Raw genomic sequence first — 27506 nt, 5'->3', positions numbered from 1 at the left:
GAACGGAACCCCCCGAAGAGACCAAAGACCGAAGAACCAATCTTTTTCACGGAGGACGACGTGCGAGGAGTCCACTACCCACATGATGACGCGCTTGTCATTAAGCTAAAGATCAGCGACTTCGAGGTCAGGCGCGTACTCGTAGATTCGGGCAGCTCAGCGAACATTCTCTTCAAATCAGCATTTGACCAGTTGTAGTTACAGAGGAGTGAGCTGAAGCCCGCGAATACTCCCCTGGTAGGTTTCAGCGGAGAGGAAGTCAGGCCCCTCGAAAAAGTAACTGTCCCTGTGGAAGTCGACACATGGCCTTGTGCGGTCAGACTCAACCATGATTTCCTGGTAGTCGCGACCCCCTCCCCATACAATGCCATAATAGGGCGGCCGATCACGCATATCTTGCGGGCGGCAGTCTCCACCTACTATTTGGCCATGAAGTTCCCTACGGACTTCGGTATAGGGGTAGTGCGTGGCGACCAGCTCGAGTCCCGCAAGTGCTACGTTGCCGCCCTGAAGGGAAAAACCAAGGCGCCCGACGACCTCGAACTGGAGCGGCCTGCGGAGCAAGGTGAAGAGCGAGCTTCGCCACGGAGGAAACAATCGCAATCCCGACTTCAGCTACGGACCCAGCTCGCACACTAAGCATCAGAGCTTCCATCGAAGACTCCCTACGAGCCGAACTAGTGAGTTTTTTACTTCAAAATTTAGATATTTTTGCCTGGTCCGCGGCTGACATGCCCGGCATTAGCCCCGGACTGATAACTCACAAACTTAATACTGACCCTGTAGTCAGACCCGTTAGACACAAGAAACGCAACTTTGCCCCAGAGCGCTGGAGAGCGGTCGACGAGGAGGTCGAGAAGCTCCTCGCAGCAAACTTCATAAGGGAAGTCCATTACCCGAGCTGGGTGGCCAACCCGGTGTTGGTAAAAAAGGCAAGCGGCAAATGGCGCATGTGCATCGACTATACCGACCTGAACCGAGCTTACCCGAAAGATTGCTTCCCCCTCCCCAGAATTGATCGCCTAGTGGACGCGACCTCGGGAAATGAGCTGGATTAAACTTTGATCCAATCAAATTCTAATAGGTTTCAAATATGATTGAATTCATATTTGTGTTTTCATTAGTAGGATTGGATTCCAATTTGTATCTAATCCAATTAGAGTCATATGAGACATTTGTGTGTACCACATGCTTTAAAAAAAACTTTTATGTGCCATTATAAATGATAATTTGGTCATTTAATAATTAGGGAACTATCTAAAAATTAAAATAGAAACTAGTTGGAATCACTTAATGCACGAGCCTTGTTATGCAAATTTGAAGGTCCATTTGGTTTGTAATTGGAATCGGAATGGAAATCTTTTAGAATCAGAATTAGAATGGCCTATTCCCATAGTTTGTTTGGTTAATATAAATGGAAATGAAAATTGGAATCAACAATAATGTGATTTCATTCCAAAAAAAGGGACAGGGAATAGCCATTCTCTCAAATAGGGGAATGCCAAATAGTTAGAATTGGAATAACCTATTCCAATTCTAATTCCGATTCTAGACCCCTATTCATGTGAACCAAATAGGGCCTCAAATAGAAAGAATATCATGACATTTCTAATTGAGCCAAGTCAATACAAGCCAATCGATGTATTATATTTTTGAGTTATATTTAGTTGTTTTGATAACAATCCAAAACCCTTGTGAGAGTGGCTAATATTATATAGGGATGCTAATGGTGTTAAATAATGTATGCCCTTAGCTCCAACGAGATTGATGTATATATACATTTATTGCAAATGAATAAAAGTACATTATGTTTCATAATAATATTGGTATGCTTCTATGTATTTACCACTTCAACTGGACATTTATTATAAGACACGTGTTAATTTATAATGTTCTTAGTTGTTGGATAGACTTGAAGAGTTTATCCTACCAAGATTGACATTGATGTACTGTTAAAGATGTTGGGGCAGTTTGTCTTAGTTGTTATGGTTATATTTGAAGCACATGTAGTGTGTGTTCAGATGAAATATTAAACCTAAACCATTTTTCAGTTATGCCCTGAACCTTGGAGATCGATGGACAAAACTGAAAAATTATACATAACCCCAAACTTGATTATGGTACTACAATAGTTATTGGATTGTGTTGTCTTTGATATATCAACTAGTGAAATCCATCAAGGGCCAAAATCTGGGTATGTTGGGGTAATTTAAGAATTCACCTGAGTGGGTGATCATAGTGATTGGATTAACTCATTTGTTGAACAAAGTGAATGGTAGAATTTACACTATCTTTAATGGAAACCTAAACTGTTGATAGTAAATTTCAACTGTGTTTGAAATATGATTTTGCAAAATATATTTATGATATATATATATATATATACAGTGTTTGATCATTATGGGCCGAAATGTTAAGTGTAAAAACCATTACAGTGTCAATTACTGATGAAGGAAGATTTGGCCCGACCTCTCTATTATGTGACACGTGGCAGAAACAACAGCTCGGCAAAAGGGGCCAAGCCTAGGCAGGAACAAGGGGACACACTTCGCCGAACTGACCCTTGTAACAGCTCGGTATACACTTCACCGAACTGACCCACCTTGTAACAGCTCGGGATACACTTCGCCGAACTGACCCTTGTAACGGCTCGGGATACACCTCGCCGAACTAACCTGCCCTATAGATACCTCCGAGCTCAAGATCGCCTCGCTCAGCACTTCGCATCACTTTCTGGGCACCAAAACCAAACAAGTCGTGCCATGCCTGACACTAGGGAAGTCCATGCCCAAGGGCGCCACGCCTGACTGACTTGGGATCTGACGTTTGGCGGCAGCACTCTAAACGGCCACCTGCCACCGCCACTGACACCGCCATCTCCAGTTAGACGGTTAGGTAGTGACGGTTCTGTCTCAGCAGAAAGGACGACGGTCGAATTGACAAGCACGAGGGTAATCATACCCGATCTAACAAGGTCCTCGGGATGAGTACACGAAGTGACTATAAGAGCCCCCTGCCCCCTCGACAACGGAGGTATGCAAACTTTGCGCTATCTGGTATTACCTTGCTTTTGAAGGATTCTAACTTGAGCTTCAGAGCCTCTACGTCGGGTTCCCCCCGGAGCTTTCCCATCTCTTCTGTTTCAGGTTCCCTGCTACACCGAATTCAGAAGCAAGGCAGCGGACAGCTAAGACTAGCCGGATCGCGCTCCATCAATTGGCGCCGTCTGTGGGAATACGCTTCAAAAAGCCTCCCTCCAAACTTCGATACCCCCTTTTTTTTCTTCAAAAAACCCAACACTCATGGCCTCCTCCAGCAACACCGGACGTGGCACGGAGACAAACGCCACCGGGGAGCAACTTCAGGTCCCCGTAGTGTGCGTTGGACAATTCACCATCCCCCTTTCGGCGGATGGGATCCCCATCCTAAACACGCCACAAGCAGTGGCACCCGTAAACCCTCCTACCACAAACGTCCCCTTTCCTCTCCCCATTGAGACAACCTTCACTGAACCAACTGTCGTCCCCCTGGCAGCTTGCCAAGACCGATTGGAGGACCTGATGCAGTGCATGCGGGCAATGCAAGCCCAAATGCAACAGTTCCAGCAACACTAGCTTCACCAGCACCAAGTGCTGCACAACATCTCCCAGTATCACTATCAACAGCAGTTCCCCCAACTGCCACTGAACCAACCACTACTTCCACCTCGCCACCCCGCTCCGAGGCCGGTCAAGGCCTCCCCGCAGGATGGGCGTCCTCGCCAGGCGAAGGCCTCCCGGCCCCAGAACCACCCCAACAGCCAGGCCTCATCCCCAGGCCGAAGAGAGAAAAATGTCATCCCCGCCTCGCAACCCGCGGGTGGGTCAGGAACCTCGCCCACGAGGTCGGCTCCCCGGCGCTCCAAGCCCGAGCTCCCGCTCACCGAAAACCGATTCAGCACCCAGGTGGCAGACTACCAGCACTCCGGGCCCATCGAGCTCGGTAACATGGAGGCCAGTAGTGCCAGCACAAGGCCCGCTCAACGGCGAAGGCGCCGACGAAGTCGCCAAACCGCCACCCGCGCCTTGTCGGAATTCAGAGGCAAAGCCACGAGCTCGGACGAGGTAAGGGCTACCCCGGCTCTCTCCGTTCCTTCCCCCCTCGCATCGGAACTCCTGGCGGTCCCCTTACCCAGAGACTTCAAGCTCCCACCTCTGGACAAGTACGATGGGTCCTTCGACCCCAACGACCACGTCGACGCCTTTCAGTCGCAAATGCACCTCGCCAGGGCTAGCGAATCGTGCATGTGCGTGGCCTTTACCACCACCCTCAGGGGGGTAGCCCGCACTTGGTACAGGAACCTGGCACCCGGGTCGATAAAGTGCTGGGCCCAGTTCGTGCAAATCTTCACCACACACTTCATCACCAGCCGACGGTGCCCCAGAACAGAGGAAAGCATCTTCGGAGTGGTCCAAAGAGAAGGAGAATCTATTCGGGGCTACATCAAGCGGTTCAACGAGGCATGCTTGCAAATACCGTGGTTGGACCCTGCAGTGCAGCTCGCGGCGGCCAAAAGAGGGGTGACGCACAAAGAGTTCAAATGGCACATGGTGGCCAATCAGCCCGCGACCGTGGCCGAATTCCTCAAACTCGCGGATAAGTTCATGAGGACAGAGGAAGAAATCAACCAATGAACCAAAGGCGGGAACGAGAAAAGAAAGAGAGAAGGCGAGCTCTCCAACCCGGTGAATAGAAAAAACCCGACTCGGAAGCCGAAGCCGAATTCCTCAAACTAGCATAAAACATCTACTCTTAAAACAACACAAAACTGACTAATCTTCGACAAAATTTAGGTCATTGTGGGCTTCCTATTTCATTTGGTCAGATAAAGGGTAATTCAGTCATGATAAGCCCATTATGTGAAGGTAATCAGCTCTAGAGAGTGGTGCATCCACCACAACATTAGAGGGTCCAGGCTTGTATTCAATAGTAAAGTCGAACACCATTAACTTGTAGGCCTACTGACGTAGCGTGACGCACTCGACCGGGCTGAAGACACGACCACCGGATGATCAAGCGGCTTCATTCGTGAGCCTGACGTAAAGCTAGGCGTATGCCTTTGTAGAGAGAGAAAAGGTGGCAAAAGAAAATTCTTGTGTGTATTATCTATTAACTCATAACAGGGTTATTTATAATACATCTGGTAGACTTGTAGAATAACTAGGAGAGTTAAACTTGTAAAACAACTAAAACAACTAGGAACTAGACTTCTAGACATCTTCGAAATCTTCCTTAGGCTGCCATTGATATCCACCATCCGATAGCCACCATCTTCCAGTGTTTATCCAATGCATGGAATTGTCACTATTATCCTTTGCATGATTCTCGCTAGATATTAATATCCGATGCATGTTCCTCTCTAATTTTGAGTTGTCACTGGTTGGTGAGCTGGCCCTCCATCATTCTCCCCCACTTAGAAAGAACTTGACCTCGAGTCATGACTGCGATATGCAAGTGTCGCCTCCGATAAGTAATGATGAAGATCAACAACATTAAATGTTTTGGTGAATAGAAGACGAGTACACGGAGAGACTATAAGAGCCCCCTGCCCCCCGACAACGGAGGTATGCAAACTTTGCGCTATCTGGTATTACCTTGCTTTTGAATGATTATAACTTGACCTTCGGAGCCTCTACACCGGGTTCCCCCCGGAGCTTTCCCATCTCCTCCGTTTCAGGTTCCCTGCAACCCCGTTCGGAAGCAAGGCAGCGGACAGCTAAGACCAGCCGGATCGCGCTCCATCAATTGGCGCCGTCTGTGGAAACGCTTCAAAAAGCCTCCCTCCAAACTTCGATAACCCCTTTTTCTTCAAAAAACCCAACACTCGTGGCCTCCTCCAGCAACATCGGACGTGGCACGAAGACAAACGCCATCGAAGAGCAACTTCAGGTCCCCGTAGTGTGCGTTGGACAGTTCACCATCCCCCTTTCGGCGGATGGGATCCCCATCTTGAACGCACCACAAGCAGTGACACCCGTAAACCCTCCTACCACAAGCATCCCCTTTCCTCTCCCCATTGAGACAACCTCCACTGAACCAACTACCGTCCCCCTGGCAGCTAGCCAAAACCGGTTGGAGGACCTGATGCAGTGCATGCGGGCAATGCAAGCCCAAATGCAACAGTTCCAGCAACACCAGCTTCACCAGCACCAAGTGCTGCACAACATCTCCCAGTATCACTATCAACAGCAGTTCCCCCAACTGCCACTGAACCAACCACTACTTCCGCCTCGCCACCCTGCTCCGAGGCCGGTCAAGGCCTCCCCGCAAGATGGGCGCCCCCGCCAGGCGAAGGCCCCCCAGCCCCAGAACCACCCCAATAGCCAGGCCTCGTCCCCAGGCCGAAGAGAGAATGTCTTCCCCGCCTCGCAACCCGCAGGCAGGTCGGGAACCTCGCCTGCGAGGTCGGCACCAAGGCGCTCCAAGCCCGAGCTCCCACTCACCGAAAACCGATTCAGCGCCCTGGCGGCAGACTACCAGCATCCCGGGCCCATCGAGCTCGGTAACACAGAGGCAAGCAGCGCCAGCACAAGGCCCGCTCAACGGCGAAGGCACCGGCGAAGTCACCGAACCGCCACCCGCGCCTTGTCGGAATTCAGAGGCAAAGACACAAGCTCGGACGAGGTAGGGGCTGCTCCAGTTCTCTCAGTTCCTTCTCCCCTCGCATCAGAACTCCTGGCGGTCCCCTTACCCAGAGACTTCAAACTCCCACCTCTGGACAAGTACGACGGGTCCTTTGACCCCAACGACCACGTTGACGCCTTTCAGTCCCAAATGCACCTCGCTAGGGCCAGCAAATCGTGCATGTGCGTGGCCTTTACCACCACCCTCAGGGGGGTAGCCCACACTTGGTACAGGAACCTGGCCCCCGGGTCGATAAAGTGCTGGGCCCAGTTCGTGCAGGTCTTCAGTGCACACTTCGTCACCAGCCAATGGTGCCCTAGAATAGAGGAAAGCATCTTCGGAGTAGTCCAAAGAGAAGGAGAATCCATTCGGGGCTACATCAAGCGATTCAACGAAGCATGCCTGCAGATACCGCGGTTGGACCCCGCAGTGCAGCTCGCGACGCCCAAAAGAGGGGTGACGCACAAAGAATTCAAATGGCACAAGGTGGCCAACCAGCCCGCGACCGTAGCCGAATTCCTCAAACTCGCGGATAAGTTCATGAGGACAGAGGAAGAAATCAACCAACGAACCGAATGCAGAAACGAGAAAAGAAAGAGAGAAGGCGAGCTCTCCAACCCGGTGAATAGAAAAAACCCGACTCGGAAGCCGAAGCCGAACCAGTCCTTCCGGGCCCCCCTAGCAGTTCAGACGGACTACACGCCGTTAAACACGAGGCAGACAGAGATCTTAATGACGATCAAAGACGCTCCGTACGTTAAGTGGCCACCTCGCCTAAAGGGAAATCCGAACGAGAGAAACAAGAATTTGTATTGTAGTTTCCATAGAGACCATGGTCATAGCACCGAACAATGTAATAACCTCCGGGACGAGATAGAGGGACTCATCCGTCGCGGATACTTGAGAAACTTTGTACAACACAACAATAACAATAAAGCAGATCGGCAAGGGGAGCACGAAAAGGATGCCCCCGAGTCTAGCAACAAACCTGCCGAACCGTTGCAGAAGCAGCCTCCGGAAGAAAGGCCAGTTCGGGGAACCATCCATGTAATAGTGGGAGGTTCGGTGGTAGCCGGGTGTACCTCGGCAGCAGCCCGGACTTCAGTTCGCGAAGCGGCCCTCAAAGAACGGAACCCCCCGAAGAGACCAAAGACCGAAGAACCAATCTTTTTCACGGAGGACGACGCGCGAGGAGTCCACTACCCACATGATGACATGCTTGTCATTAAGCTAAGGATCAGCGACTTCGAGGTCAGGCGCGTAATCGTAGATTCGGGCAGCTCAGCAAACATCCTCTTCAAATCAGCATTTGACCAGCTGTAGTTACAGAGGAGCGAGCTGAAGCCCGCGAATACTCCCCTGGTAGGTTTCAGCGGAGAGGAAGTCAGGTCCCTCGGAAAAGTAACTGTCCCTGTGGAAGTCGACACATGGCCTTGTGCGGTCAGACTCAACCATGATTTCCTGGTAGTCGCGACCCCCTCCCCATACAATGCCATAATAGGGCGGCCGATCACGCATATCCTGCGGGCGGCGGTCTCCACCTACTATTTGGCCATGAAGTTCCCTACGGATTTCGGTATAGGGATAGTGCGGGGCGACCAGCTCGAGTCCCGCAAGTGCTACGTTGCCACCCTGAAGGGAAAAACCAAGGCGGCCGACGACCTCGAACTGGAGCGGCCTGCGGAGCAAGGTGAGGAGCGAGTTTCGCCCACGGAGGAAACAATCGCAATCCCGACTTTAGATATTTTTGCCTGGTCCGCGGCCGACATGCCCGACATTAGCCCCGGACTGATAACTCACAAACTTAATACTGACCCTGTAGTCAGACCTGTTAGACAGAAGAAACGCAACTTAGCCCCAGAATGCTGGAGAGCGGTTGACGAGGAGGTCGAGAAGCTCCTCGCAGCAAACTTCATAAGGGAAGTCCATTACCCGAGCTGGGTGGCCACCCGGTGTTGGTAAAAAAGGCAAGCGGCAAGTGGCGCATGTGCGTCGAATATACCGACCTGAACCGAGCTTGCCCGAAAGATTGCTTCCCCCTCCCCAGAATTGATCGCCTAGTGGACGCGACCTCGGGAAACAAGTTGCTAAGCTTCCTGGAAGCCTACTCAGGCTACAACCAAGTTAGGATGGACCCATCCGATGAGGAAAAAACCAGCTTCATAACCGAGTTCGGCCTGTATTGCTACAAAGTCATTCCCTTCGGACTAAAAAATGCCAGAGCGACTTTCCAACGACTTGTAAATAAGCTATTTCGGCCCCTGATTGGTACGAAGATAGAGAGCTATGTAGACGACATGGTCGTCAAGACTCAATTTTCACAAGAGTTAATACAAGACTTAGATTTTGTTTTCCAAATCCTACGTTAGTTTAGCATGAAGTTCAACCCCAACAAGTGTGTCTTCGGTGTCGCTTAGGGCAAGTTCCTAGGCTACATTGTCAATCGGCGCGGTATTGAGGCCAACCTGGACAAAATAAAAGCCATTCTAGATATGAAACCACCTCAGAAAGTAAAAGAAGTTCAGAGGCTAAACGGCCGCATAGCCGCTCTAAGCCGCTTCTTGTCAAAGTCAGCAGACCGCTGCCTACCCTTCTTCAAGGCAGTCAAAGGCAAAGGGTTCGAGTGGACCCAGGACTGCCAGTTCACGTTCGACGAACTAAAAGGTTACCTCGCTAGTGTGCCAACCTTAGCCCGGCTCGAGGTGGGCGAGGTCTTAGAACTGTACCTCTCGACGAGCGACGAGGCGGTCAGTTCGGTACTGATAAAGGAAATAGACCGTGTCCAACTACCCATATTTTATGTTAGTAAAATTTTGCAGGGAGCAGAGGCAAGGTACCCGGAGATAGAGAAACTAGCATACACCCTAGTAATAGCAGCTCGGAAACTCCCCCCGTACTTCCAGGCTCACACCGTCATCGTCCTAACTGACAAACCTCTTAGACAAGTTTTACTCAAACCCGAAGTCTCCGGTCGACTGACGAAATGGGCCATCGAACTCAGCAAATACGACCTCCAGTACAAACCGAGAACCGCTATCAAGGCCCAAGCTTTGGCAGATTTTATCGCCGAGTGCACTTTCAGCCACGAAGCCCCACAGGTCGAGCCCGAGGTCCCCAGTTGCGGCGAACCCGGAGCTCCTTAGCCCATAGAGTCCGAACCCCGTGAAGTAGCAGCCAGTGTGGCATCTCCTGGTCAGGCGAAGCGCGAACTGGGATGAGGATCCCTGGATCCTTCACGTGGATGGTTCCTCGAACCGACAAGGCAGCGGAGCTGGAATAGTCTTGTGCGGCCCGAGCGGCACAAAAATAGAATACGCACTACGCTTTGAGTTCGCGGCATCCAACAACGAGGCAGAGTACGAAGCTCTGATCGCCGGGCTGGACCTAGCGCGAAAGGTTAAGGCAAAACACTTGGTCATCTGCAGCGATTCTCAGCTCGTGGTAAACCAAGTTACCGGTGAATACGAAGCAAGCGATCTCTCCATGATCGCATATTTGGCCAAAGTAATAGAAGCCCTGCTCAACTTCCGATCACACATCATCAGGCAAATCCCGAGGTCAGAAAACACTGAGGCCGACGCCCTGTCCCGGTTAGCTTGCACGAGTCACAACAATATGAGAACTGTGTAAATAGAGGACTTACCTCGGCCTAGTATTCTCGGGGGGACAGAGGAGGTCGCTCCCGTCTTAGAAGCAGAGCCGAGCTGGATCGATCCACTCGCGAGCTTCCTGATAGACAAAACCCTCCCTGCAGAACACAATGCGGCCAAGAGGGTGCAGCGCCAGACGACCAAATACGTCATAATAGATGAACGGTTATACCGACGGTCGTACACACTCCCCTATTTGCGTTGCATGCGACCTACCGAAGCCGAGTTCGTACTCCGCGACACTCATGAAGGCCTGTGCGGCGGACACTTGGGGGGCAGAGCACTCGCCCAAAAGGCACTTCGACAAGGATACTACTAGCCAACGATGAAGGCATAAGCTGTCAAGCTCGTCAGAAAATGCGACAAGTGTCAGAAGCACGCTAACATCCACCATCAACCCGCCTCCGACCTCAAATTCCTCGCCAACCCGTGGCCCTTCGCACAATGGGGCATCGACCTCCTAGGGCCATTCCCACCAGCCACAGGCGGAAGAAAATTCTTGGTTGTGGCGGTAGATTACTTTACGAAGTGGATAGAAGCCGAACCTCTGGCAACTGTTACGGCTCGAAACATATAGAACTTCTTTTGGAAGAACATAATATGTCGGTTCGGGTTACCTCGAGTTCTAATCTCCGACAACGGCAAACAATTCAAGGATATCAAGTTCCAAGAGTGGTGCCAGAACATGGGGATTCGGCAAAACTTCACGTCAGTCGCGCACCCGCAGGCAAACGGTCAGACGGAAGTAATGAACAGAGCCATCCTGCGCGGACTGGAAGCACATCTACATCGAGCTAAGGGATTGTGGGCTGAAGAGCTACCAAGTGTCTTATGGGCTCACCGAACGACCGAAAAAGCAGCCACGGGAGAAACCTCCTTCAACCTCACCTACGGCACTGAAGCAGTGATCCCGGCGGAAATCGAAATACCAACGTTGCGATTAGAAACATACGACGATCGGACGAACAGAGACGAGTTACGCACCAACCTCGACCTACTGGACGAGGTAAGGGACCTCGCGCACATACGAACGACGGCATACCAGTAGCAGGTAGCTCGCTACTACAATAGCAGAGTAAAGCAACGAAGCTTCCGAGTCGGCGACCTGGTCCTACGTAAGATTATGGTGCCCGAACCCGGCATCGGCAAGCTTGGACCTAATTGGGAAGGGCCTTATAAAGTAAAAACAGCGCTCGGGGGCGCATACGAACTAGAAACCTTGGAAGGCAAACGAGTACCTCGAACGTGGAATATCATGAACTTAAGGCGATACTACCTATGAACCACCTAGCGAAGTGGACGGAATCAGGCCCTATGTGCCACAAGGGCGTAGACAGCACATTATCAGCTCGACAATAATCAGTTCGCGGCATAAAAGACCGCGGAAATGTAATAACCCAGCAAAAGAACAGCTCGGGGAAGATGAGCAAGGGGAAAAAGACACTCCATTGCAAGAAACATTACATTGGTAAAAAAAAAAATTTACATGCCCGGAGCCACTTCTTCGCCATTGGAAGGCACTTCAACAACACCCGAAGGCCCTGCCTCTCCTTCAGAGTCAGGCTCGCCATCGGCAGCATTAGCCATCTCCTGAGTTATACGCGAAGTGGTTATGGCACTTACATCGAGGTCGGGGTACGTATTCCGGATCATCCACCGACTCAACTTGAACCCCCTCCTGTAAGAGTCCACCATCAGATCGTCAAAATGCAGAGAGGCAATGTAGTCTTCAACTGCCTTCTTCTTGGCATCTTCAATGCCTTGGGAAAAAATCTGTGTTCTCTCCCTGATGTCCTCCTGAAAATATTCGACTTGATGCTGCAAATCCAACTTCAAGTCCGCCATATGCTTGACAACTATCCCCATGGCCTCGGCGTCACGCTGAGACCTCGCCTGTCTGGCCATCGCGACGCGAGCAGCCTCTTCAGCAGCATAAGCAGCCGCCTCAGCAGCTCGGGTATTTGCCTCTGCAGCACGGAAAGCTTCTTCAGCAGCATGAGCGACAGCCTCAGCAGCTCGCGCCTGTCGCGAGCTCCTCTCCACTTGGGCCGCCAAGGCATGAATCGAAGAATTCACCTACCAAAAGAAACAAGTGAGCAAATGACAGCAGAAGCAACATAATAAAAAAGGAAGACAGAATCTAACTTACCACCATGGCATGTGTTACGGCACGGCAAGCGACCTGATTCAAGGGAAGATCGGTCCACGCCGCGACCTCTTCAGGGAAAGTAGCGTCCCTACTCTTCTGAAGAGCGTGGTTCGGCATCAACACGCTCCTAAACTCACCTTGAGCTCCCGAGCCTGAGGGCCCAGCCCGCGTATGAGCAGACCCGGAGTGAGCAGGAGCACTTGAGTACGCAGGAGCGCCCGTATGAGTAGTCTCAGCGTAAGGCGCCCCGGCAGTTTCGTGCACCGATGGAGTCACTTCGAGCTCCCTAGGCAGATGCTCCGGCGTATGGTCTGGAACTTGGGGCTCCTCATCTAGGGAAAGTTCTGCTCGCAAAAAAGGGAAATTGTCCCCACCAGGTTCCGAATAGAGTTTGGATGAAGTTGGTCGATAGTGACACCGAAGTGGTTTATGACTTCGACGAGAAGGGGATGGAAAGGAAGTCACAACCCTGCAGCGAGCTGCTCTCGAAAAATCACGATCTCGTCGGGACCGTGTTCCCAAGGAAAGCTACCCGAAGGAATAAAATATGTGTACCCCCCAGGAAGATTGTAAGACATAAATATGCACTGAATCCCCTCAGGCGTCATGGTCGAAGGACCAAACCTGTCTAGCATCCGACCTCGGCGGGAGGTAGATGCCAAACTGCCCAAAGCAACTCGACCCACTAGTTCGTAGTCCTCAAGCTCCACCTCAGGATCACTGAGGCAGTCTGGGGACACGGCTCGGTTGGTGGAACCTACGTCGGCCCTACTCGAAGAATCGTCTGAGCTATCAAAAGTAGACATTGGGGAAAAGATGGATTCAAGAAAGTACTCACCGGAAAGTTTGAGAACAAAGCCAAAGAACCGTGAAGACTGTATAACCAGCCTTGACGCGAGCTGAAAGGTTGGACGCGAACTCAGTAGACAAACCGCAGATGTGACAAATCGACTGGGGTCCCCCACTATTTTTAGCTACAGTAGCCAAGAATCAACTATACAGACCGAAGACAATCCGACGGCCCACATTCTTACCGACCGCACAACCCTTAAGGTCGAGACGTGATTGGCATACGTCTTTCCGGAAAAAGCGAAACATCAGCGCATGTCCTTTTGAAACCGACATCACTTCGACACGCGTCTTTCCGAAACTAACGCGCCGCACGTCTCCCTGACAGTCGCCCGCGCACGTACAGCAGTGGCGCGCCTTTTCGAAATGACCCGTTGTCACGTCCCAGCGGCGCGAATCGGTTTGAAATTTAAAATACGTGGTCACAACCACCAGCGTTCTTAAGTAAGCACGTTTCCAGCCTTCTCGAAAACCGAAAGAACCCTAGCAAAAGCGACTCGTGCAGTGAAGGTTCGAAGGACGGGACAAATCCACCAGCTACCTCGCGAAAACACCCCGCACCATGGCAAGACCCCCGGCGCAAGGAGTGGGGGGCAATTGATGAAGGAAGATTTGGCCCGACCTCTCTATTATGTGACACGTGGCAGAAACAATAGCTCGGCAAAAGGGGCCAAGCCTAGGCGGGAACAAGGGGACACACTTCGCTGAACTGACCCTTGTAACAGCTCGGTATACATTTCGCCGAACTGACCCACCTTGTAACAGCTCGGGATACACTTCGCCGAACAGACCCTTGTAACAGCTCGGGATACACCTCGCCGAACTGACCTGCCCTATAGATACCTCCGAGCTCAAGATCACCTCGCTCAGCACTTTGCATCACTTTCTGGGCACCAAAACCAAACAAGTCGTGCCATGCCTGACACTAGGGAAGTCCGTGCCCAAGGGCGCCACGCCTGACTGACTTGGGATCTGACGTTTGGCGGCAGCACTCTAAACGGCCACCTGCCACCGCCACTGACACCGCCATCTCCAGTTATACGGTTAGGTAGTGACGGTTCTGTCTCAGCAGAAAGGATAACGGCCGAATTGACAAGCACAAGGGTAATCGTACCCGATCTGACAAGGGCCTCGGGATGAGTACACGGAGTGACTATAAGAGCCCCCTGCCCCCCGACAACGGAGGTATGAAAACTTTGCACTATCTGGTATTACCTTGCTTTTGAAGGATTCTAACTTGAGCTTTGGAGCCTCTACACCGGGTTCCCCCCGGAGCTTTCCCATCTCCTCCATTTCAGGTTCCCTGCTATCTCGTTTAGAAGCAAGGCAGCGGACAACTAAGACCAGCCGGATCGCGCTCCATCAATTACCTTATGGACTTTATCTTACTTAAGTCCATTATTCTTGAGTCTTAATAGGATGGTTGAATCCAATGTTCATTTAGGTGTAAATGTTGGGCCCATATTGAATCGGTAGTGATGTGCTTAGGAGTTCACTGTGCTTAGTAGTAAATTCGACCCATCATAGAGGCTGGGCCAAACCCATGTGGACTCATGTGAGGTCATTGTGGGGTCCCACGCCATACAAATCAAGCCTAACTTGGCCATACAACACATTGAATCATGAGACTTATAGCTGATGAGCCTGAGGCCCATAGTTAATATGATTAATTAAGCTAGCACATGCTGTATGTGCCATTGGACGAATCTGGGTATGAAGCACCTATTTTTATAAGAAGATAAAGTTTATTTCTAATTAGAGTCCAGATCTGATTTAAATCTGGATTATCTCCTAACTCCATAAGAGATTATAAAAGAGGAAGGGGCGAATTAACCAAATAAACTATATATTTTTGCAGTTTTCAGTTCTCTCTGCTCCGTTTTGTCTCTCAGATTTAGCCAATTTGACATCAACTATCTAGAATTGATATAGATAAAAATTTCTTCTAATTTTTGCAAGAAAAATCAAGTATATTAAGCTCATATTCCTTAGTTCGATCTACGTAAATGGATCTCAGTTTACAAAAAACTACATTATTGAATCAACTTTGAGGTATAAACTATTCCATTTTCATGGAAACTGATTTTAGTACTAATTTGGACATGAACTTCGACCTTGAGATATAGACCTCTAAAATCTATATCAAATATACATATTCCTCTTCATTTGATTTCAAATATGGTCCAATTTGCTCGATGGAGGCTTGACACATGATGAACCGGCGCCCCCACAAGCCCTCTACATTCACAGCGTGCATGGGGAACATTCTCCCGTACTTGTCATTGGGAGATGTTCCCAATACACGGGTGAGAGGTTCTGTTGGGCGCCAATCTGATTATAAAGGGTCTTTTTGTCATTTTAAAATTTACGTTACCGGGTAACGGGGTAAGCACATAATACCGTACGCACTACACTATACAGAATGCACTTCGATGGTTTCTTTCCGCGGTTCTCTTCTTCCGCCAGCAGCAGAAGAAACGGAAGATTAATATTCTGCTCCTTCGGACCTTCGCTTGAAACACCGAAGCGCTCTGCGCTCATCCTTTGATTTCTTTTGAGAGACTTTAATTCACAGTGAGCATTTAAATTAGATTTTTAGCCGATTGCGTTCAGAGTAAGCACTATATGTTTTTCTTAAACCCTAATAAATCTTCTCCTCTGTATTTTACATTCACAACATTTTTTTTTCTGTTTCAGTTTCCTATGTGTTTTCCCCATCTAGCAAAAACTTGATACTTGATTTATTTTAATCTCATTAATTTATATACATTTTAATTTTTTGTAGTTCCCAGAAATCAGCCATGACGATGTCGATAACAGAACTGGACGATGAGACCGTACATAGTATGTCGATCGGAGCCGTTTTTTCAGACTTTGTAAGTTTTTGCTTAATTCTATTTTCCTTGTTATTTATATGCACACGTGTATTTTTTTTGTACAATTCTAATTTTATCTATGTATATATTTTTCAAGAAGGATATAGAGTAGATTCTTCAAGTTTTGGAATCTGTCTTACAATGAAACGAATTCAATATTGAAAAGACAAGTGAAGTATAGTTGTTGATATTCACTGCTTGGTGTGCATAACTCCTTAAGAACACTTGAAATGGCACAGACAAATTATATTCCGAATTCTGTTGATCTACAAGCTAAACTAATTTACTATTGAAACTAAGATTAACTACCTTAGACTCAAGAATCCTCACTTATACTAACCAATTACCTGATTCAGAATGCCATGGTTTGATATTTTGTTCTTTATATATATATATATGATAAAGATTGTCTCATCCTCTCCAGTTAGTAAACATTATTATTGCAACATTTAAATTTCTCCAAAGTTACCATTTTGATTTTCAGGTGGGGAAGATAAGTTCAATTGATTTTCATCGGACCAAGGATTTATTGGTTACTGCTAGCGAGGATGACTCTGTGCGTCTCTATGACATTGCAAATGCTACGTAAGTGTGCTAATATAATAAAAAAACAGTTATTTTCCAAATCTCAGCCTATTGGTGATACTGACATTAGTCTTTAATGCACCTGCAATGCATAGTGTCCTCAAATGGCCTGCAAGTAAACATCTTGATACATGGGTTATTGGGTTAGTAGACTATCATGGAATATTTGTCAGCATACTAGATGTGTAAAAGCAGGCTTTTAATTGGCCCTGCTGGCGCTGCTTTTCTTTCTCTTTTGTGTGTGTGTGTGGGGGGGGGGGGATATGAGCTAGTCTAGTAGAGAGGGGGGAGTTAGTTGCTATTTTGAGTTCTAAGTTTTGGTAATGATGGAGATTGTTTTGGTTGTTTCTAATTGATAGGTGGCTGGGTATGTTTATGGAATGCTGTAAAATTTTGTGATGTCATGGTTTGCTGCCTGTTTGGCTATTGATTTTAACTTGACATGTAGCTTTGGTTATAAATACTTACTTTACAACCTAGAATTTTGCAATCCTTTTGCCAAAGTTTGATGGGTGAAGGATATCGAAATAAAAGGTGCAATTCATCACAGTACAACCATAATATTCTTATATATGTACTTTCTTTAAAAAAAAATCTTTTTTTTTGATAAATACTTTCAAAAAAAAAATCTTATATATGTACTGTAGGATCTGCATAGTTTTTGAGCTTAGTGTGTGCTTTTTTTTTTTTTTTTTTCCTCTTCTTTATGAGAGCTAGCCTTATTGCCACTCTCCACCCCTGCATATACCATCCCAAATACAACAGAACTGCTGTAATTGTGTGTCTTGGGAGGGAGCATGCGACCCCCAATACAAAGAATCTCCAAGTGCTTCCTCTCTAGCAAGATCATCAACTAGGGTGTTTTTTTGGTTGAGGACCCAAGTGGATATGAGTTCTGTGCATTTTAAGAAAGAAACAAAAAAGGAAAGAAAATCAATTTTCAATGTCTGACATGGGAAAATGAAAACCTTTCTAATTTGTTCTTATATTGTTTAATTTATCACATGAAAGAAAGGAAAAAACCAGGGGGGTGGGAATAAGAATAGGAAAAAGAGATTGCATTATGCATGAGCATGATTGTGTGGACAAAGCTTAATCATTTTTTTTATCTTTTCCGAAAAACACCAGCACTCAAATTCTGGTCTTGGCTACTTGGGTCTTGGGAGTAGACTGAGTACGGTCTAGCCTCCTTTTTTTTTGCACAATCTGGTTGCCCTTGGACATGAAATTTCATTCTCATGCTTGTCAGCCTGAGGTTTTACCATCATACAAAGCAGTGGTCATACAAACGTTTTAAGGTTTTAGCGGTTAGGTTTGCCTTGGTGAAATAAATGAATATTTAAGTTATATTGGTACCTAGAGATCCTAGGCTGCTTTGTGTTTTGCTGTCCTTTTCTTCTTCCAGATTTTATAATGTCCTGGAGTGGGATAAGTCCTGTCAACAGTTTTCTTTATTTGTTACTGGGTGACTAGTTGAGTGCGTACAAGAGGAAAGAGAGAGAAATAAAGTGACTAAAATTTTGGTATAGTTGTCTTGATGTGAGTCCAAGGTAAGTATCAGTATTATATGATAAAGATATTGTGACAACTTCAGAACACCTTTGCTTTACCAATTACCAGTTGAGAGTACTTATATATAGTCAAAGATGTGGTCAACTTGTCTGCCATTTTGAAGTAGTTGCTAATTGTTTCCTTTTCCCCTTCTTCTCATGCTTCATTTTACTGTTTGAATATAATCTTCAGGTTGTTGAAGACCACATATCATAAGAAGCATGGTGCTGATCGTATATGCTTTACTCACCACCCAAGCTCTGTTATTTGTTCATCAAGATACAAAATGGATTCCAATGATGGTAAGTTTCTGAAAGAAAATTTTATGACTAGATAGTGTGATTTTGTTGTCATCTTAACAGATGAAGGCATTTGCTTCTTTTCATTTCCTCTCCTTTGCAGAGTCCTTGCGGTATCTTTCCATGTATGATAATCGATGCCTCCGCTACTTCAAAGGGCACAAAGAGAGGTTCTTCTTCTATAATTATTTTCGTGTCCTGTTAGTAGCATGCAAATATTGTTGATGCTGTAAGCCATCTCAGAGAGTAATTGTCCAATATGATACATTTGAGTGACCACAATGTGGATTACAAGTTGAAAAATAAAAGTAAAAAGTGTTATAGATCACTATTGGTATACACATAAAATCACTTGAATTTTGATTCAACTATTATTTGTGCAAATTCTCTCTCTCCAACACACACATTCACATCTTTATACTTGTAGGACACTTCTTTAAATATCTTTCCTATTTGAATGAATATGTTATTGGACATTCTTGCACCTCTTAGTTGGTGTTTCTGATTCCTTGTGTGTAAGATACATAAAGATGTGTTTGTATCCCAATGACAGCTAGAAAGCAAATACTAAGGAATAAAAGAAGTAATTAGGATTCTTATTATTTTTAAAGGGGAAAACTTCTGGCTTCAAACCATACTCACTAGTGCCTGTTGGGTAGCTGCCCAACTCAGATCCTCTTCGAGGGAGGATAGCCTCCTAATAAGGGAAGACAAAGGTGGAGAGAGAGAGAGAGAGAGAGAGAGAGAGAGAGAGAGAGAGAGACTTTATTATGCTTTATTGTAAGTACACCTCTGTTTTATATTCATCTTGCCTCTAATGGAACTGACTTGCAACAGAATTATAACAACTTGCCAACTTGTTCGATTCAGTTTATTTATCAAAAAAAAAAAACTTGTTCGATTCAGTTACTCCAGCTGTCTTTGTAATGGCTCCACTATGCTGATGTGGCTTTCCTCTCCTTCTAGAATATACTTGTAATTTCTGCCCGTTTGTGCCTCTAAGAATGTCTTAAAGTGGAAATGCCCTATAATTACACCCCAAAAATCCAAAAAAATAAACAGTTTTCAATGCTTTGCTGCACCTTAGTGCAGAGCGACATTTGATGGGGTGTAGGAAGTTTAAGGACTATACATAATTATCCTGTGTAGCAGTATAACTACTCTCTTCTAATGCTTCTGTCTTTTATAGGCTGCTTTTGGATCATAGAACAGCTTGGATTTGAATTGTTTTTCCATTTCAATTCTGCATAAATGAAATAACATTCTCCTGGCATTATTTCAATTTCTGCTAAAATGCAGAATTTACAGCCTCTTTTTCATGTTTCACTGATTTCATGGTGTTGAAAAAGCATTACTCAAACTCTGGAATCTGAAGATTCCTGGAATTGACAAATCCAATTAGGCCTCTAATTCCAAATCCACCTTAATCCAAATGCATCCATTCATCCATCTGTATCTCCTCTCCACACACATGTACACATATATTTGTTTTCATGTTTCACTGATTTCATGGTGTTGAAAAAGCATTACTCAAACTCTGGAATCTGAAGATTCCTGGAATTGACAAATCCAATTAGGCCTCTAATTCCAAATCCACCTTAATCCAAATGCATCCATTCATCCATCTGTATCTCCTCTCCACACACATGTACACATATATTTGTTTTCAGCTGACAATTGGAAAATATCTTGAGTAGTAAATAAAACATACCAAGGCAATGATGATGGTCTTTACTGTATGTGTGTCTTGCTTGCGCATATGTACATGCCTATATGGATGTACTAATTTGATATGTTAATACTTTGTTATAAGTTTCTAACATAATTCTTATGTTTTGGTTGTAGAGTTGTTTCACTCTGTATGTCTCCAATTAATGACAGCTTCATGTCAGGTTCACTTGACCACAGTGTCCGAATATGGGATCTTCGTGTAAATGCCTGCCAGGTTGGTGTATTGTTTCTTTTAAAGCTCTTAAAAATCCATGGGGTGAAAAAATCTAGGGCATCCGTCTTTAACCAATGAGAACATCATAGCAATAACAGATCGGTACACAATGATTAGAACAAAAATGTAAGGGTGCAACTTGGGGGGGCAGTGGGCTTGGGTTGAGCTTTGAATGGGCCCAGCTCAATGCAGTAAAAACTTCAACTTGGGTACCCAAGTTACACCCCTACAGAAAAGCAGAGAGCATGTTCTGTTTGGATCGTCCTGATGGATGATGGATCAACATCTTTCTAGGAGATTTTTAATGTCAATCCCAACAATTAATGGGTCCAACTCCATTTGCTGCATTATTTGTAAATTGTTGGTATATTGTCCTTTAGTCTACCTAATGGTGAGGGTGCATTTCCCATATTTTGTACCATTAATTGAACAAATTAATGATTTAAGACTGAGAGGAATGACATATTTTTGTCTGACAATTTGACAATGTAATTACACAATTGTGATTCATGCTTACTTTTATAGTTTTCAGGGACTCCTGCGTTTGCGTGGTAGGCCTACTGTTGCATATGATCAACAGGGACTTGTTTTTGCAGTCGCAATGGAAGGGGGTGCTATTAAATTGTTTGATTCTCGTTCCTATGATAAGGTCTTTATCATGAATGTAACACCTGACATGTAGTACCATTTATAGGGGATTTTAATTGTTTTCTTCAACATGTAGGGTCCATTTGACACCTTTTTAGTTGGTGGAGATACAGCTGAAGTTTGTGATATCAAATTCAGCAATGATGGCAAATCTATGCTTTTGACAACAACAAATAACAACATATATGTTCTTGATGCATATGGAGGAGAGAAGGTTAGTTCACTTGGACGACGATGTTGTGCTTTGTTTTGGGTTAAAGGGTAAAGCCACAGAGTAATTCTGAGTCAGCTTACAGTTGTTTGATGTTCTATGGCTGTGATATTATTGAAATAAAATTTTCATTGAACCTATATTTTTGGTTTATCATGAATGCAGCGTTGTGGTTTCAGTTTGGAACCATCTCCAGGTACTAGTATAGAGGCAACATTTACTCCAGACGGGCAATATGTGGTCTCAGGTAAAGCTTTTAGTTCTATCCTCTCTCTCTCTCTCTCTCTCTCTCTCCATGTTTCAAACTTATTTTGCCTCTACCCTTAACAGGATCGGGAGATGGGACCTTGCATGCATGGAGCATCAACAAGAGAAATGAGGTAAGGTTCTGCTTTGGTCCTGTATCCAAGAAATATATGTTATTGTGATTATAGTGCAACAAGGTTAAAGTTTCAAATTTCCAATCCTACAACATTTTTTTTGTTTGAGATTTCTTCAAAATGTTCATCAAGTGTTGTAAATTTTGTACAATAATATGAAATAGGTTACTCATCAAAAAATAATAATAATATGAAATAGGTTGAGTTTTTGAAATTTATTAACATTCTTTTTTTTTTTTTTGGTAAAATGCCATGTAAATATGAGAGATATCACGAGAATAGAACTATAGTCATTGGTTGATGCTCAGTTTTTTTGAGAAGAGCACGGTCCTGGAGCTGGAAAGGATAAATTTGCTAGGAGATTGTTGCAGCAAATAGAAGACTTAAGGCTGTGTTTGGTTGCAATGCAAATAAATTTGCACTGATGCAAAACTATGGCAGTGCAAATGATTTGAGTGTAAATTCTGACCTATTTTTTGTTTCAAATTTTAGCTTATTTTGTTTGATTGCAGTACAAATGAAGTAAATTAAGGCATGAAGCAGAATAAAGTAAAACCCAAAACAAAATTAAACGAGAATTTGCATTTTTTTCATTTGTACTCCCCTGCATTTGTACTAGTGCAAATAAAATTGCATTGCAACCAAACACAGCCTAAAAAACAAAGAAAATATAGAAATGTCATGAACCAAAGGCTTTTGCTAGACTAAAAGGAAGTCTCTTTGGGATTAGACCAAATACGAAGTTGCAAAAGACCAAGAAGACTGTAAGAAGATATTAGTATTTTAGCGGATCAAAGGTTGTAGATTGTGAGTTGGTTTTGGCTTTGGTTTATTTTTGAGTTTAGATGTGTGTTTGTGGGGGGTTTTTTAAATGGTTCTCGTCCTTGTTGGCTTTGAGTTTTGAGTTGTCTTTGGGCTGTTTTTGGGATCCTTTTCTGTTAAGGGGCTTTTGTCTTGTGGTGATTATGTGGATTCTGGTTTCTGCTGGTCTTTTTGAGGCTATGCTGGCTTGGAGTACTTGTTTTTGAGTCTTGAAGTTCTGCTTTGTTCCTCCTCTCTCTCTCTCTCGAGTGACTTCTGGTTACTCTCCTCTGTAATTTCATTTTTCCTTTTAATAATTTTTATTTTATTACAAAAAAAAGAGAATAGAACTGTAGGCTGTTAACATTACTTATCAGATACCAAGTATGGGTCATTATGGGTGATGAAGGATAATCCAGCATCAATGGCATTGGTGGATGTGATAGTGAACGGCCCTGGTCAACTAAATGAAAGCCATAGATGTCGTGTGGTAGGCAAGAAGAGAGTGGGGGATGGAGTTGGGAGTTAATTTGAAAAGATTTGTGGAAGTTAATTTGAAAAATGAAAAAGACGGTGTTACTGTAAGGGTGAAGGAAGCTTACAAGGGACTTCTATCAGCTGAAGATGCAGACAATATGGACAACGAGGAAGGTGAGAAGATGGTAGAGCAGATCTTTGAGAAGAATGTGGTTTTGGAGTTGGGGAGAATTAATACAAGCCCTAGGAAGTTTAAGGATCTCAAGGAACTTCCTAATGCTATAAAATGCTTCAGAAAGCAGAAAAATATTCAAATGGTGCAGGTCTTGAAAGCTTTTTCTAGGCTGAAAGGGGGGTTTATTTGGCATGGCCGCATGGGTTCTAACAAGAAGGTGATGAAATCAAAGAAATGTTCCAAGAGAAGCAGAGAAGTTTTTGTACAAGTAGCTTATAAAGTTAAAATGGAGTTGAGTTCTTATGGGGGGTGGTGGTGGTTGTTAATGGCTGGTGTTGGTTTATGTTTTTTTTCCTCATTTGGGTTTGTAGATGTATCAGTTGGTTTTTAGAGGGTAGTATTTCTTTTGCATTGTCTTGGGGTGGAGTTCAGTTGGGGCAGCTGTACGTTTGATTTCTTCTCTCGGATGACTGCAGATCATCGTTCTTGTTCTTTGTGTTTTTTTTTTTTTAATATTTTTTGTTTACCTTCAAACATTATGGATCATTAACAATGAAAATATGCTTTGTTCTGCCATTGTACTAAAAGGGTTATCTGTTACCATTAGACTAGTCTGTGCTAGGGATGGCAATGTCTCAGGTTTGGTGTGATGTCATCATAACCGTGACTACCATACTGAACCTAGTTCCAACTAACCCTTACTGACTTCATGAAAAAGTGAGGTGTGGAGTGAGCTGGAGAGGGTGACAGGACCATGGAAATGGAAAAAAACATAAAATGGGTCAGAGACATTGTTTCACACCAAAAAAAAAATCTTTGTGTTTTACAGAGAAAAGGGCATCCTAGTCCCTTGTTCTCACATGAAGAAATGAAAGAAAACGAATCATTAAACAGAACCACCACTACATCTAAAATAGTACACAACCTCCATTTAAGCTCTTGATGTAGACAAACTTCACCTGCTGGTGATGTCTGAATCCTGGCCTAACTCCTTCCATCCCTATTCTTTACCTATAATTGTTGGTACTGACACCGTTATTACATAGTGTTTTCATTAAGATGGATTGCTTGAATTTGACAAGGGATAAGGATCTCTTCCAAGTGTTGAATCTACTTGTTTCAGCCACATTTTTAAACCAAGTATAGTGGATGGGGATGTGGTCATTAATTGATTCCTCTTACAGGTTGCATGCTGGAATAGTCATATTGGTGTATCAAGTTGCCTGAAGTGGGCTCCCCGCAGAGCCATGTTCATTGCTGCATCCACTGTTCTTACATTTTGGATACCTAACTACTCAAAGTTGAATGCAGAATCCGGCGCTGCTGATGTTGATGCTGGAGTATAGGTGGAACATGTTTCTTAACCTAAACATCGGTATTTCACTCATTTCTTGATCCCTCACTGTATATGCTATAAGCCAGAGCTGTGTTCTGCAATACAAGGCAAGTGGAAACGGCACAATTATGTTGTAATTATTTCAAGGAAAATTACTCATCTTTCTTTCCACTTCATATGCCTTTTTTACTCAACAAAGTACATTTTGGCAATGTCAGTAGTTTTAGTGGGTCAAAATTCCATGTGCAACAACTTTGAGCATGTCATGTATGTTGAATCTCTCAGTACATCAGAAAACAAAAATCGTATTCCTAAAGTTTTAAAGCATAATTAACTCATCTTTGGATATATCATATTACTAATTCCCAGGAATCCTTGGTTATATGAATGAATGTGATTTTCATTTTTTTTCTATTAAATAGCCAGCTGGCTGCTCCTTCCAAGTGACGCTTCCCACCACCCTATGACAATTAGGTCACCAGGACCTGGGGACAGTTTTGCAGCAACTTCTTGCATCTCTGGTAGGTTTGCTGCATCTTTCTCATCAGAAACCTCCACGCTATTTCCATCATCTGGAAGGGAGATTTCTCAAGCTGGATATGGTAGTATAAAAAAAATACACATGCATTTGAAGAACATTTACTTTATAATTTTGTTTAACTACATATTTACTTTATAATTGAGGGCAGGAAGAAGAAGCCCAACTCTGGTGTGCATGGGATGCATGCAATGGGTTAGGGAGACCTATTTGTTGGAATTAGGATATCCATATCAAAATTCCAGTATAATGCTTATAACTTGCAATTTGCAGATAGTTCAACTTGTAGATTCCCCAAGTCCCAATAAAAATAATAGATAAAAGCTTTGTTTGCCAACAGTCCAAAGACTGCAATATCTTTATGGTTGCTGATATAAGTAGTTTAGATTGCGGGAATTATTTTTTGTTGGACTTTCTATGAAGGTATCTTGAGATGGGAGGCATCAAAAGTTGGGTCCAATTTGCTGCATGCGTTCCATTTGTACCATTCTGTATGGAGGACCACTTCTACTAGCAGTTACAGAACCATGTATTTTCTCGTGCATGTTCACTAATCGCCTTTACTAGCATACTGCAGGCATCTGTTTGCTTTAGACTTGTAGATAATGTTCTTTATACATTGATCTATCCAAGTATACAATTATTTGACAAAAGGTGAAAGGGATTTTTTTGATGGCCTGTTAGCATAGCATTGAGCCCTAAATATGGCCTTATTTTTAGTAATTACAAGTTACATTGGAGCTTGTAATTGTATACAATAAATAAACTGGCTTAGTTGATTAAAAGTTCTGGTCCTGAAATTGAAGCTGAGATGTTTAATTTAGCATCTAGTTATCTTACCAACCATTAGTTCCCTCCGAGTTTCTTTCCTCAAAGTTTAGTCCCAAGAAGCTCATATGCAATCTCTGCCTATCTATGTGGGTTGTTTGCTAAAAGGATGCTCTTTTTTTGGTCAGCGATAGAAGGATGGTCCTTGCAATGTCTCAAATTCTATTCACCAAATTGAAGACCTTCACATGAGATAGACCGAAAGTTTCTGTACGAAGCAATCCTGATTCTTATTTTAATAGCAGCTATTCGGTTACATTTTTGGACACAACGATCTAGCACACAAATTTTCGGTTACATTTCTTTTACCGCTACTACTCACTAATCTTCTCGGAGAACCTAAACCTTGAGCATATATAGGGAATATTTCGTTCTTCCGGGTTCACATTTCGTTGAACGAGTTAACTGACTTGTGGGCTAAAGGGGTTCAAGATCATCTGTTCATGGGCTGGGCTCGGGCTGAGCTTTTTGCCAAATTTTGAATGGATGAGGAGGGAGTTTTTGGGGGGCTGAGTGACAGCCCAGGATGTTACCCTTATTTTTCTATGCTTCTGTAAACATAGAAGTTGGTAGAATAGTGAGGTCAGAAGGGATAAGGATTGAGGTAGTGGGAAATGATTTGAGGACTCAAAATTTGAAAAGAGGATATGACCTTTGGTTGGGTAGAGTTGCTGAGGGTTGTATATTTACCAGGTGGGCATGGTTGAGATCACTAGTTGCAATTCGGGTTGGACATTATTTAGATGACTCCATCGAAAATACTTGCAGTCTGCCTTGTAATCGTATAGATGGATGATTACAAGAATCTCGAGAATAAGAAAGCAATGAGAAATTTTGAGATGGCCTAGCTTTATATGCTTCAAAGGGTAGCTTCCCGGGTGGTTACCATCAACATGAGTTTTAAGGCAGTCTCCATTGTCTTCATTTTGGATTTTTGTGCATATACCTGACCATACTTGAGAGAAAGAAAAAGGTTAACTGAAGTCTCATTATCAGTACACGGTATTGAATAAAACGGCAAACCAACAAAATTTCAGATCTGGTGGATGCTGTTGCCTAGACTGGAAAGATCAGCATGCTGCAATCATTTTATAGTTTTTATGCAGCTCAGCCCACATATGCAACATGTATATAATAACATGTTGAAAGTCTGGGTATTTGGACTAATTCTAGGTTTTTCCTTGAACCTTTTCATTTCTACCATCTTACACTCGAATTAAGGTTATTTATCGAATTTTACAACTGAGGGTCTGAGAGTTTGGTTTCATGTTATATGCAATTAGGAACACCTTGAGAAGGAAAAAAAAAAGGTTAAGGCATTTCAGTTAGAACTTTCTGGTGGAATCACACTTGCGTTGCAAAATGATGTTTAAGTAACAATTTATGACGTACAACATTATGAAGTCATTTGACACTGTTTTGCTGTTTTATTTGAGCCTACGGAAGTCGGAAGGAATAAAATACTAGTAGTAAGAAAGTGGTGTTCATGAGGGAGAAACTGCATGTCATTGGAAGTGAATAACATAAAAAGGAGCAGCCAGCCCT

General features: G+C 44.5%; 1 protein-coding gene and 1 long non-coding RNA gene across 3 annotated transcripts; both read left to right on the top strand.

The window, feature by feature from the left end:
- The first annotated feature begins 15678 nt into the window (after positions 1-15678).
- LOC148862739 (Transducin/WD40 repeat-like superfamily protein) lies at positions 15679-24967 on the top strand. Of its 2 annotated transcripts, none has more exons than XM_088977273.1 (11): positions 15679-15925; positions 16097-16187; positions 16672-16772; positions 18516-18625; positions 18726-18792; positions 20468-20567; positions 21100-21216; positions 21292-21429; positions 21592-21673; positions 21757-21806; positions 24444-24967. In XM_088977273.1, exons 2-11 carry the CDS (start codon positions 16113-16115, stop codon positions 24603-24605), a joined length of 1002 nt encoding a protein of 333 aa, XP_088833399.1. In that variant the 5' UTR covers positions 15679-15925; positions 16097-16112; the 3' UTR covers positions 24606-24967. The 2 variants fall into 2 exon arrangements, with proteins under 2 accessions (XP_088833399.1, XP_088833400.1); XM_088977274.1 differs by having other exon boundaries at positions 15732-15925; positions 24571-24967.
- A 15-nt stretch (positions 24968-24982) lies between these two features.
- Positions 24983-25816, top strand: LOC148862738 (uncharacterized). The gene is made up of 2 exons (XR_016109750.1): positions 24983-25116; positions 25557-25816. It is a non-coding gene; the product is annotated as an uncharacterized LOC148862738 (long non-coding RNA).
- The last annotated feature ends 1690 nt before the right edge of the window (positions 25817-27506 follow it).

Source organism: Nelumbo lutea, chromosome 3, assembly GCF_056320005.1.
Source record: "Nelumbo lutea isolate HS-2025 chromosome 3, American lotus-T2T, whole genome shotgun sequence".
NCBI classification, from domain to species: Eukaryota; Viridiplantae; Streptophyta; class Magnoliopsida; order Proteales; family Nelumbonaceae; genus Nelumbo; species Nelumbo lutea.
This window is presented reverse-complemented; position numbering and strand designations above follow the sequence as displayed.

Excerpts from the sequence above, each read along its gene's own strand:
- LOC148862739 (XM_088977273.1), top strand. The coding sequence starts at position 16,113 with ATGACGATGTCGATAACAGAACTGGACGATGAGACCGTACATAGTATG. Across the intron at positions 16,188-16,671 it reads GAGCCGTTTTTTCAGACTTT|GTGGGGAAGATAAGTTCAAT; the intron begins GTAAGTTTTTGC and ends TTTGATTTTCAG. Across the intron at positions 21,217-21,291 it reads ATTCTCGTTCCTATGATAAG|GGTCCATTTGACACCTTTTT; the intron begins GTCTTTATCATG and ends TTCAACATGTAG.